Source organism: Gadus chalcogrammus, unplaced genomic scaffold, assembly GCF_026213295.1.
Source record: "Gadus chalcogrammus isolate NIFS_2021 unplaced genomic scaffold, NIFS_Gcha_1.0 GACHA099, whole genome shotgun sequence".
NCBI lineage: Eukaryota > Metazoa > Chordata > Actinopteri > Gadiformes > Gadidae > Gadus > Gadus chalcogrammus.
The window spans coordinates 157370-169685 of NW_026613534.1; the positions used below are offsets into that span (position 1 = coordinate 157370).

At 42.5% G+C, this 12316-nt stretch overlaps 3 protein-coding genes across 7 annotated transcripts; 2 read left to right on the forward strand and 1 right to left on the reverse strand.

Annotated features, from left to right (window-relative positions):
* Window positions 1-833: 833 nt before the first annotated feature.
* LOC130378682 (uncharacterized) lies at window positions 834-4307 on the forward strand. Of its 5 annotated transcripts, none has more exons than XR_008894842.1 (9): window positions 834-1802; window positions 2130-2366; window positions 2484-2757; window positions 2841-3021; window positions 3133-3209; window positions 3314-3491; window positions 3575-3817; window positions 3906-4064; window positions 4170-4307. XR_008894842.1 is itself a non-coding variant. In XM_056585388.1 (8 exons), the coding sequence occupies exons 3-8, from the start codon at window positions 2674-2676 to the stop codon at window positions 4007-4009; spliced, it is 867 nt and encodes a 288-aa protein (XP_056441363.1). In that variant the 5' UTR covers window positions 834-1802; window positions 2130-2366; window positions 2484-2673; the 3' UTR covers window positions 4010-4307. The 5 variants fall into 5 exon arrangements, 2 of the variants coding, with proteins under 2 accessions (XP_056441363.1, XP_056441362.1); XR_008894840.1 differs by having other exon boundaries at window positions 834-1280; window positions 1604-1802; window positions 3575-4064; XM_056585388.1 differs by having other exon boundaries at window positions 3906-4307.
* Window positions 4308-4332: 25 nt separating this feature from the next.
* LOC130378685 (putative nuclease HARBI1) lies at window positions 4333-8620 on the forward strand. The gene has a single exon (XM_056585390.1). It carries the CDS (start codon window positions 6000-6002, stop codon window positions 7044-7046), a length of 1047 nt encoding a protein of 348 aa, XP_056441365.1. The 5' UTR covers window positions 4333-5999; the 3' UTR covers window positions 7047-8620.
* LOC130378686 (P2X purinoceptor 7-like) lies at window positions 4336-9635 on the reverse strand. Its single transcript, XM_056585391.1, has 4 exons — window positions 9424-9635; window positions 9154-9223; window positions 8339-8493; window positions 4336-8025 (listed from the first exon to the last, which is right to left on the reverse strand). The coding sequence occupies exons 1-4, from the start codon at window positions 9543-9545 to the stop codon at window positions 7776-7778; spliced, it is 597 nt and encodes a 198-aa protein (XP_056441366.1). The 5' UTR covers window positions 9546-9635; the 3' UTR covers window positions 4336-7775.
* Between the last annotated feature and the right edge of the window lie 2681 nt (window positions 9636-12316).

The window sequence follows — 12316 nt, forward strand, 5'->3', positions numbered from 1 at the left end:
TTTATTTCACCAATGCTTTAAGATGAATGAAGGAATGAACGCGTGCTACCGCCCCGTTAGCTCAGAGTGAGCTCAGAGCTGCCGTGTTGTTATTATTGATCCGGTTCACTTGGGACCAGCTGTGCTCTAGCGCCCCCGTCGATGACGTCATCCCAGGTGAACCGGTTGTAGAAAAGCCTCAATAACAACAACACGGCAGCTCTGAGCTAACGGGGCGGTAGCACGCGTTCATTCCTTCATTCATCTTAAAGCATTGGTGAAATAAAGACCTAATGACTTATTTAGAGGCTGTATTGTCTGTGCCCGGCTTACTCCCGTCATATGGATATACGCTCGATCGCGATGGTCTGAACAGCGTCAAAACTACGCCGATCTTCACCAACATGCTACCAATTAGTAGATTAAGGCACCCCATGACAGAAATAAGGCCCAGGTTAAAAAAAAAAAAAACTATTCCTTTTAAAGGGGGCCTATTATGCTTTTCCGTTTTTTCCTTCTCCTATTGCGCTTTACATATGTTTTGGGGTATATAAATGGTTGGCAAAGTTACAATACCAGAAAATTCCCGCAAGGGGGAGTAAATTACTACCGCAAATCACTTTTACCGAGCTGCCTAGAAACGGCTCGTTGGGATTCTCTCCGCAGCTTTCTTTTACTTCCGGTACATGGTGACGTAAGCATGTACTTTTGCTGGGAGTCAATGGGAGAGCGTCATCAATCAACTTTTGCTGCGTTCCTGGACACGTTGGGGTCGGGGGCAACGATCAGAATGGACCGAAAGACATAATACTATATATATATATATATATATAACTTTGTTTGGACACCACCAATTGATCTTCAAGGCAATTCTGCAGTTCCCGCACAATACAGGAATGTATGTAAAAATCAAGTTCAACATCTGACCTAGGGAGGGCAGTACTACGCTGATCAGCGTCTAAACTGCCGGAATCAGTCAGAAGAATAGTTAGATTTCGCTGTTCCCGCCGCCCAGCAAGTTTTTGTTAACAATGGTTAGAAAGTGTTTTCTTGGTTGTGAAGGGACCTCTCCCTTGTATGGTTTGCCAAAGGCAGAGCCTTCACGTAGCCGTTGGCTAGATTTCATTTTTAACCCTATTCCCCCGACTTTACCAAGCCTTTTTCTGTGTCGCCTCCACTTCACGGATGGCTGCTTCAGCAACCTGCGTTTGTTCAGCAATGGATTTGCGAAACTGCTAGCTCTTAGGGAAGATGCTGTTCCAACACTTTGTGGCCCAATGGGTGAAGATGCCTCTCAACATGTAAGTAAACCTATAGTGATAATAACAAAAGTGGCTGTGTTGTGTGTGTGTAAGCTTAATGTTAGTTGGGGTATTTACCCTACCATTTCCTACCATAAAATAATCCATTCTGTAGCTAGCTGCTAGTCTTGTCGTGAGGCTGGTTAATCTTCCACATTTTTCGCGGGATCTCAAACTACAATTCTAAACTGTCTGAGAGCTAGCCTTAGCTATGTGAAGTGTTACTATTAGGTGGGTTAAATGGTCACAGTTCCTGTTTCAGATGTTGTTAGTGTGTACTGTGTAAATTCATTTTCGTCGTGATTTATGTGTGATAATTTTAGCAGGACTGCAGCGCCCATTATCGCCCCTTTGAACACGTCGGATGCCAGACTGACACGCCTCAGAGGATATCGACGGGAACCCAAACAAACTCACCGGTGGGAATGCATTCTGTGGGAATACAAAGTGCACGGTTGAAGTCGACATCAGTCGGCACACAGTTGTCCATGGGATCGCTAAAGGCACACGTAAGAAGCAAAGGTATGTAGCCACTGAGTTTTTAGTGTCTTAGTATGCAATCCATACGAAACTTAGAGCATCTTTTTCCTGTGTATTGGGATGTTGTATTTTTTTAATATGGGCTATGCATACGTTCATTTATGACATAATTACTTTCTACTAACAATTCGATAAAAACATCTGCTAAATAACTTCATAACCAAATAGGATATGATTTATATTTGCAAATGGCTTCTTGTATGTGTGATGGGAAACAAAGGTTTACTCTGCAGTGTTACTCAACAGGAAAAAACAACAGCTAAATTATTATTTCCGGTTTCTAATACGATTTGTTTCTGTTATTTGTAGCCATGCAGACACGGGTGTCTCCTGTCAGTGCAGACTTCGGAAAACAACCGCTCATTTGCAAGACTCACTGCTGACTTCAACCCCAATAAAGGGCCCAGGCTGGCGACCTAGCAAGAGACCACGGCTTGAGTTGGAGGAAGAGGAGGAGAGTGACTCCTCAAATGAATCACATAAAGATCCGCTGGACTCGACATACAACCCTGGTGACTCTGTTCTTACAGAGGAAACTGACGTCTCGTAGGTTTTTAGTATTGGCTGCATCGTACTAAAAGCAGCATTGGCTAGGGATTGGTAGCTACCAGTTTTACAGTATTTCTAATATTATTCTGCCTTATGTTTTCTGCCTTATGTTAGGTATGAGACACAGCCCACACCGAATGAGGCTAAGTATATTGTCTTTGAAAGCTGCCTCAAACAGCTGTTAGAAAACTGCCCCGTGTGTAAGGGAGGCTGTGATCTTCAACAGCGAAGGATCGGTACCTATGTGGCTTTCACTCAGAAATGTCTACACTGCAGCTACTTCAGACATTGGGAGAGTCAGCCCATGGCTGGAAATACCCCCATCGGCAACCTGCAACTTTCAGCTGCTACCTACTTCACAGGGTCCTCCTTCATCCAACTACAAAAGGTAAACATTTTACAATTATACAAATATGTGAAACTCACTACTGGACTTTTCTTAAACACCGCTTATGTGCCTTTCATGTAAAGGTGTGTGAGGCCATGCAACTCCAGATATTTCAGTATGACACCTTCAGGAGGCATGCAAGGAATTACATGGAACCGGCTATTGTTCACAAGTGGAAGATGGATCAGCAGCATCATTTCCAGCAACAGTTGCGCCTTGGTGGGTCAGTTGCAGTGGGAGGAGATATGAGGGCAGATTCTCCAGGTTTGTAGAAATGGGAAAGCCTGACAATTGAATAAGTAGTCTGCATTATGAAACATGTTGTCCCTTGAACGTGTGCTGTCAAGCATTCTGTAATACATTTTGTTTTTTTAGGGCACTCAGCTAAGTTTGGCAGCTACTCATTAATGAATCTGGAGAGCAACACCATTATGGACATTCAACTTGTTCAGGTTTGTTTCTCTGACATAAATATATTTGTATTATTATTTGAATATTACATGTGTGTGTGTGATTTGTCTCGTATCTTTTTTGTTTGATGCCCACTCACTACCAGAGCAATGAAGTAGGCGGCAGTTACCACATGGAGAAGGAGGGACTCAAAAGATGCCTAGATCATCTGGAGGCAAACGGATTTAAGGCGGATTACATTGTTAGACGCCATCCACAGATCCAGAAATATCTGAGGGAACGGAACATCACGCAGTTCTATGACGTCTGGCACTTTGAGAAAGGTAAAGTGTTTCACTAATTCATAGCCTACACTTTTAGTTAGTTACTTACAAATCTTCTAGGAACATGTTTGTGTTGTAAATAGGTTTGTCTAAGAAACTGGAGAAAGCATCGCACAAAGAAGACATTCTTAAGAAATGGCTACAGAGCATCAAGAACCATGTGTACTGGTGCGCTACGTCATCAACCACTGGACCGGAAAAAGTGGCAAAGTGGACATCGCTGCTAAATCACTTGCAAAATGTTCATGATCATGAAGACCCCCTTTTCCCCAAATGTCTGCATCCTGAACGAGCGTCGAGGGACCCCAACAAATGGCTACAACCTGGTATGTGCCAAATTAACATTACACAGAAAATCCACAGTGCTAAAATGATGCCACTGATATTTCACCATGTGTTATTTTTTCACTCAAGGGTCAGTTGCACTTCACAAAGCTGAGAAACTACTGCTTAACAAACGAGTCCTGAAGGATGTAGCAAAACTCAGCCATCATCGCTGGAGTCATTCCACAGTCTGATACTGCGTTTTGCTCCAAAGAATGTGGTTTTTCCCTTCATGGGAATGTTGTGCAGGTAATAATTTACACCATCTCGTAATTGTGAAAGCCATTGATTGGAATGATTGTCAGGCACACTCGGTGTTGTTGAATGGCTGTGCTTTTTTTTTTTTTACTATAGGTTGTATCTTGCATCAATGCACCACAACGAAAATGCTTCACGGGTGCAAGCTACGACTTCTGCAGGGCAGGCTGTTTATAAAGTTGTCTATCCAAAGGCGAAGATGGGGGAAGGTGTTGTGAAGCCCGTGAAAACAGATCCAACATTCCAAGATAATCTTTAAACACGCACGCGCACACACACAAATCAGTTTAGATTTGTTATGGCTACATTCATTAGTATGTTGATGCTATATCTTCCAGACTATGTACATGACCTCATGAGGCTGCTCATGGAGGTTTTTGAGGACCCAACATCATTTGACGAGGAAATGAAGACTATCCCCATCCCTCCAGACCTTTCAGCAGAAAATACACGCACTCCGAAGGCTGAGCTGGTTGCCCGTCACGTCTCCCGCTTCAATCTAGAGGTGGTCTGAAGCCTATGTAGTCACCAGGGGCCGGTATTTCAAAATGATCCGACAGGATTAATCCACCTGGATTGGATTAAATCCTGATCAGATCCTAAAAACGGGTATTTCAAAGCAAATCTGATCCTGAAGATTCAGATTCAGATTTGGCAATCCAATCCTGCCTTTGATCCGGATTAAAAGCTGCTGTTGAGTATTTCAAAACTTAAGTGGGAAATCTGGATCAGTTTGATCCTAAAAATCAGGATCACCCTGATCCCACCTCAGAGGTGGATTTGAGGGAGATTACATGTTAAGATTTGAACAGTTGAAGTGTAACTGCTCCCAAAGTTCTTTGTTTAATACAACTAAGCTTCACTGCTGTTTGATCAATGTTTATTTCCTTTTCACGTTCCTTTTTTTTTTCTGCAAACATGCACGCTGTTCACTGCAATGCTTTAACAAATCGGCGTCAGAAGTGCAACACAGAATAAACATTACACTACTGCGTGTAAGTGACATTACAAACTCCAATTAACAAGGAATTATGAAGGAAAAACAATGTGATTTATTAAACAAACAGTGTTAAACTATGCAGTATACATTTCAGTCTTTTAACTGCTTTTCCAGCAACTGAATTCTTAACTTCACTTCTTCTTGTTTAAGAAGTGTTAGTTTGATTTGTTCATTTGTTAGAATTATTTGTTGCTGAGCCCGTTCCGTTTCCACCTTCAGTAGTTCATTGTAGCCATCCCCCTTCTCAGCTTGCCTTTTGCGCTTACATGGTGGTGGTGGTGCCGGTGGATTCCACATCTCCTCCAAGACAGGGCTCTGGCTTGTGCTGGGCTCTTCAAATGCCAGCCCCACAGGGGTGAGGGTGACCAATTCAGCAGACAGGTTCAGAGGCTCCGTGGGGTCGATTGACTCCCCTGTACCAGCTGGCAGTATTCCAAACAAGACTTGGGAACTCTCACCTCCTATGATGTCCAAAACCGTATCAGTGAACTCCCCACGTTTTATGGACTTGTTCCCTGTTTGGGGGTTTTTCGCCTCAGAATGGTCCTTCGTAGCCTTTTGCTTTAAGTTTTTCCACCTAAGCCGAACCTGCTCAACACTCCGCCGTTGGCCACTACCAGTGGCATTAATTTGCCTTGTTATGTCGGCCCATATTTTATTTTTTACTTTTGAGGACAGAGAACTCTGTCCAGGACCACTAAAACCTCCAAAAAGGGCCTGGTAATTGGCACGAACACCCTCCAAAAGGGCCGTTGTCTCTGCTGTTGTGAAATTACTTCCTTTATTCTTCTCCATGTTGTCTGAGAAAGCCCTATCACTAAGGAAGGCCTTAAATACCATAAAGCTAAATTGAAAGCAGGTGAGAAAGAACAGGTCACAGACTTTAAAACTGGGCTCGTTAGGTCAATGACCTTTGCTTCTTCAACATGACATCCATAGTACATGTCCTGCGGCACCGTCAGAGACAATACAAGCCTCGTCAGTATGTCCAACGAGGTAATTTCATTGAGCAGTACTCAAATGATGAGCTTTATGCACGGTTTAGATTTCGAAGAGAAGATATTTTGTATATATGTGAAATTCTTCGCCCACATCTTCAACGTCCTACAAGAAGGAGTCATGCCTTAACTGTGGAGGAGCAGGTGCTTATTGCCCTACGTTTCTTTGCCTGTGGATCCTTCTATGAAGTCATTGCAGATGGCCTGGCTGTGACAAAGTCTACAGTGGGAGACGTCATGCATTCAGTGGCAGCAGCCCTGGCTGGTCTAATTCACCAGTATGTGAGATTTCCAGATACTGAGGAAGAAATAACACAAACCAAGAGAAAATTCTTCTCAATTGCCAGGATGCCTAACACTATTGGTGCCATTGACTGCACCCACATACACATTCAGGCACCCCATGAAAGAGAATGGGAATTTGTCAACAGAAAGGGACGGCATAGTATCAACGTGCAGCTCATAGGGAATGCTGACCTTAAAATAACCAACTGTGTTGTGAGATGGCCTGGTTCTGTACATGATGCACGGATTCTAAGAGAAAGTCATCTCTACAGAAGACTGCAACAAACTGCGCCGGATGGTATCCTCCTGGGTGACAGTGGCTACCCACTTCTACGGTGGCTTATGACCCCCTTTGCTACTGTCACATGTGACCCACAGCAGAGGTATAACAATGCACACAGCGCAACAAGGGGAACAATTGAGCGTATCAATGGTGTTTTAAAACGCAGATTTGCCTGCCTGAACTATCTTCGTGTGGAGCCGAAGCAGGCCTGCAATATAATATCTGCCTGCATTGTTCTTCATAACATTGCCCAATTGAGAAGAGTTCCTCTGAATGAAGACATCCTGGACAGACCACCACTTGAGGCAGAAGTACCACAGCTGCAGCCACCACCACCACCACATCAAGCAGATGAACCAGCAGGAAGAGCAGTTCGAAATGCCATGGTTAATTTGTATTTCTCTTGATCCTCATTGATAAGGTCTGGTGCTTTTGTTTAACAAAACTTCGATTTGTATGTTTAAGTTTGAATATGAATGCCTTATTTAAGTAACAGTTTTTTTTGTTAAGTTACCCACTGATAAAGGCCTCCACTGAAACTCTGTCTAATGTTTTTATTCACATGCATTCAGCACACACACTTAATTTTCATAGCCAAAGCTCAAAAAGTAATGCCATTTGGAGCAAGTCTGTGCAAGTCTCTTCCCACAGACATCTGTAAAGAAAATCTAATATTAAGGTTTTAGGGCTGTCCCCTTTGTTAACAACTGTTTCCTAAAAAGATATGTACAACACATTTTAAAATCTACACACAATGCCTTGCGAGTGAATGCATTCAAATGGACTGTGGACCGCGACATACAGACGCTAGCCTATTTACTAGCTTGTTAGCTCCTTAACACAGGCGTCAATGGAGCAGCGTTAGCTCGCATTAGCGCAAACTCTGCTTAATTAGAGATCGCCGAGCTCTTCTTTCAACTCTGTGCTGATTTACATAATTGGTTAACTCAATATAATGATTGCCTTTCATCTAGTCTGAGGACGCATCAACACTGGCTAAGTTTATACTTTAATTCAGAGACAATAGTTGAGCTAGCTTCTCCTTTTTCTGTAAAATGTTGGCTCCATTTCCTGTTTCCTGTCTGTGATCCAGGGGGCGGGACGGATTTGGACATCCCAATCTGCCGGTATCAGGATCACTCTGATCCAATCCAGCAAAGTTTTGAAATACCGGGATAGATCAGGTTGATCCGTGGCTGAGGACAGGGGGATTTGGTTATCCGGATCATTCTGATCTGGATTACAAGTTTTGAAATACCGGCCCCAGATGGGAACTGCTGCCGTATCCGCTGCACCACACATGACGGGAGGACGACCCGACAACTATGTCCTAAATATCCCCAGCACCAGCTTACAAAGCTGCGATAGGCAAGATGCCTGAAACGCCTAAGGGAAAAAGAGCAGAACTTTCAGACCACCTGTTTTCAACAATAACCTCTTATAGGCTGGGCCTACACTGGGCCTTACTGTGCACCCCCCACCTCCCAACGAAACCAACTATTTTTTAATGGTCTGACCATGCTGAACATAAAAAAATAGTTGGCTTCGTTGGGAGGTGGAGGTGCACAGTAAGACCCCGTTGCTCGCGGCCTAATAGTTTTATTCTGTTTTTCTTCTAATGGTAAATTGATTCACATAATATTAATAGTATAATATTGCTTTGGTTTTGTTTAGTAGGAGCTTAGACAAAATTACTTACTCTTCATTTGTTGTGTGCCTCACAGGTCCATAATCATACTTGTAAATATTGTAAATATTTTGTAGACTGTATATGTTTAGACACACAGGCTCCAGGCCTGGATGTTGTGTCATACAGGTAATTGATTCTGGCACTTGGCTCATTCGTCGTAGTACCTAATAAATACAATAAGACAAAATAACTTCTGTGTAAAGTGACCTTGACCTCGGAGTACAACATGACTGCATAGGACAATACAGATTCAGGAAGCAACATCTGTTTTCCAGTCATACTTTTATTGAACATTTTTTTAAATCACTGATTAGTTCTACATAACAATGATTGTTATACAGTAAATAGATGGCTGAGACAACAGTGAACAGGTGAGATTTCTCGTAACTGGTATTGCTGAAGCAACATCTATTCGAGTAGGATTGTTATTTACAAAAAATGGTATCAATGACTTCACATAACAAACATGGTACAGTTGGCTGGTACTACAGCAAACGGGTGAGAACGGTGAGATTACTCGTTTTCCTTTACAAGTGTACTGGTATTACTGTTGCTACTATAAATAGTAGAGATGATCTAAACATGCAACATATTTTACTAGAAGTTAATAAGGTTTTGTGGTGCTAGTGGTAGGCTCCTCGTCTTCTGAGGAGAAATATATATATCTGTCATATGTCATAGATCTATCATCTTCGGCGAGATATATCTATATAGAGATAGATAGATATATATATCTATCTATATCTCTCTCGCCGAAGATGATAGATATATGACATGACATCGTTCTCAACAAACTAGCTTAGCCTAAAGCTCATCAGTTTTACCTTTGGGATTTCTCTACAGCAGACGTTCTCCACTTCGTTGGGCATAGTGGCACAATTCCCACAGGTGCACCTAGGTAGAGATGTTATAAGTTATAACGCTGTATTTTGACGGACAAAAGTAGTCAACAATATGCCATGTTGGGACATAAAAAGCTTGTTACGGACGCTTGAATAGTACGAGTAGTCTACTAGCCGCAAGCTAAGTCCGAAAAACTACGCTAAATACATGATAAATCGCCTGTGTGTATAATAGCATAAACAAAAGCTTACCACTGTGAAATGTCCTGGTCCATTCTACGACTAAAATCACGCTCGTCGTTAGCGTCTTCAGCTCCATTATCGCTTTCGGGGTCCGACTCAGGCTCAAATTGGTACGGCAGCACTGCAGCCATAGTAGACAGAGTGCCTGAAGAGACGTCAGCACTCAGCACCCTGTCAGCACCAAGATTCTAAATGCCTCAAAATTCTAAGCAACAGGGTGTTTCACATGGGGGTTGTAATACTCATAAAGTATGAGAAAAAAATAATGTACTAGACAACCCTTTATTGTTGTAAATCAATTCTATGAGGTCAAACAAATTAAATAATGAACAGTAAATAGGGGCATAATAGGCCCCCTTTAAGTTCCACCAGGCTGGACATTCTTGTTTCCTGTTTTATTGCAGTTAGCAGGCAAGTCCCTGCAATAGTTAGCACTTTACATAGAAACCTGTATCTGCTGGTTGCACAGGTTATTTATTTTTATTTCAAGTGAAATGTTTGGTTTTATATTTTATAAAGTGCTGTAATGTGCCCCAGTGTTTATAAAACATTTTTTCAGAATTCAGAGGATTCATTTTATAATTATTAATTGTTTCTCATAATTCTCATGTGTGGCTCAAAGCAACCTCTCATGTTGCTCCAGTAGTGCTTCTTAATTGTTTCTCATTATTCTCATATGTGGCTCAAAGAGACCTCTCATATATTGCTCCATTACTGCATTAAATAGAAATAAATGAGATGAGGAAGAGATATTGAACACACAATGATGAGATCTCTATAAGGGCTCATAATTCTCAGATGTTTCTTATAGAAGGCTCAGATTCCCCTCATAAATGGCTCTATCCTACTTCTCAAATACTGCTTAGACTTTGTATCTCTTTTTCATCTATCTATTGCTCCTAAGGGTCCCTTAGGAGCAATAGAGCAGCAACAAATGATCACAAAATGATATGAAAATGAGAAGGCAAAAGTTATGTCTCGGAGTTGAGATTGAACAATAGATGAGCAACAAAAAATTTGCTATGGGCATGTATGTCTTAAGCAAGACATTAATTATACCTGGGCAGTGGTAGTTGTTTTTGTCTGCTGCTTCATCAGACAGGACGTCGCATGTGGCTTGCTCCCTTCTTTGGTCAAAAGCCTGCATGAATGGGGACCTTGCAAGAATGCCATTGGAAGGGTCACTGGAATCACAGATCCTGCTCCCCTCTTGTGTTTCTTCAATATCCATGTCTTGACTCATGGTACCGCCATTCAGGTACCTTTCACTGGTATTGATTGAGTCTGTGTGCTGTTCTGCATCAAACAGCACACACATGTGGTAGAAAACCTCAAGTGCTTCTGGCAAGCTTGTACAGTTCAGCAGGTATGCAAAACTGTATGTTGCATACTCCTTTATGCCTCTGTCACTGGTTGTTCTCCCAAAGGCCTGGGAGACTGCCTTAAGTATATGTGCAGAGCACAAATGGAGCACAGTGAATTTTGGAATGTCTTTGAGTTGTCCCGACACAATTTGGAATGCTCTGCAAAGGTATGCAGAGACATCCTCTTGGTTAAAAGAGATGAGCACACTGTTCATCAACGCCCAGCTGTAATCTGTCTCTATTTGTGCAATTTTTCTCCCGGTAATGTGGGACAGCCTCCTATTGAACTCCATAAGCCAGTGGGATATTGATGGAACACTATGGCTGTTAGTCACGAACACACAACACACACACAACATGTGTGTACAATTTGGACTCTACTTTTGGATTTTTTTGGATTTTTGATTTTCCACGTCTAATTTAGCTAATATACCAATATTCAAAACGCTACCGTTTTGTTATCGAAGGTCGGATCAAAAAAGTGTCCGAAGATTTCTTTGCGTGTGCGTCTGAAGAAGCCGTGTGCAAAGTTTTGTGTCATTGGTCAAGAAATGTGGGAGGAGTAGCGAAAAAACTGTTTTGCGGTTTTCGCGATTTTGCGAAAAAAAAAAATATTGACGGAAATGGGCGTGGCCTATGCCAAAAGATGCAGCAGACTCCAGTGCATCTGTGTGTACAAGTTTTTGGACTCTGGGAGGTTCGGTGTGGGAGTTATAGCCCCAAACGCGTATTCCTTGGTATAGCGCCACCTAGTGGCCGGCATGTCTGGATTTGGTCGTCTGCGTAGTCCGAAGAGATCTGGATCTAGTCATGCAATTGGCGTGTCGGCACCATTTACGGTTTGGGCTGTGGTACCACTTTTAGGGAGGTACAAATAATAAAAATAAAAAAAATCCTTACAAAAACAATAGGGATCCAACCTGTTGGCTTGGACCCCTAATAAAAAAAATCCTTACAAAAACAATAGGGATCCAACCTGTTGGCTTGGACCCCTAACTAGAACTGCAAGCAGTTATGCAGGGGTCCAAGAAATGTGCATTTCGCCGGCACAACACGAAGCATGTGTTCAAAACAAATAGGCACGGCGTATGCCAAAAGATGCAGCTGACTCGTGCATTTCGCCGGCACAACGCGACAAGAAATGTGAATTTCGCCGACACAACGCGAAGCATGTGTTCAAAACGCTACCCTGAACTTGTGGATACAAAGGATTCGACTGTGGTAGGAGTAGCGAGAAGTCAGTGTAGCGTTTTCGCTGCAAAATTTTGTAGAAGATATACAATTTCCTCGTTTATTGCGCCCTCTAATGGCGAAATTGTCCGAAATTTTTATCGAACGCCATTAAGGGTAGCACCCTTAATGGCATCTTCAGACGCACCATTAAGGGGTGCGTCTGAAGATGCCGTGTGCAAAGTTTGGTGTCGATTGGTCAAGAAATGTGGGAGGAGTAGGGAAAAAACAGTTTTGCGGTTTTCGCGATTTAGCGAAAAATATTCATAGACGCAAATGGGCGTGGCCTAGGCCAAAAGATGCAGCAG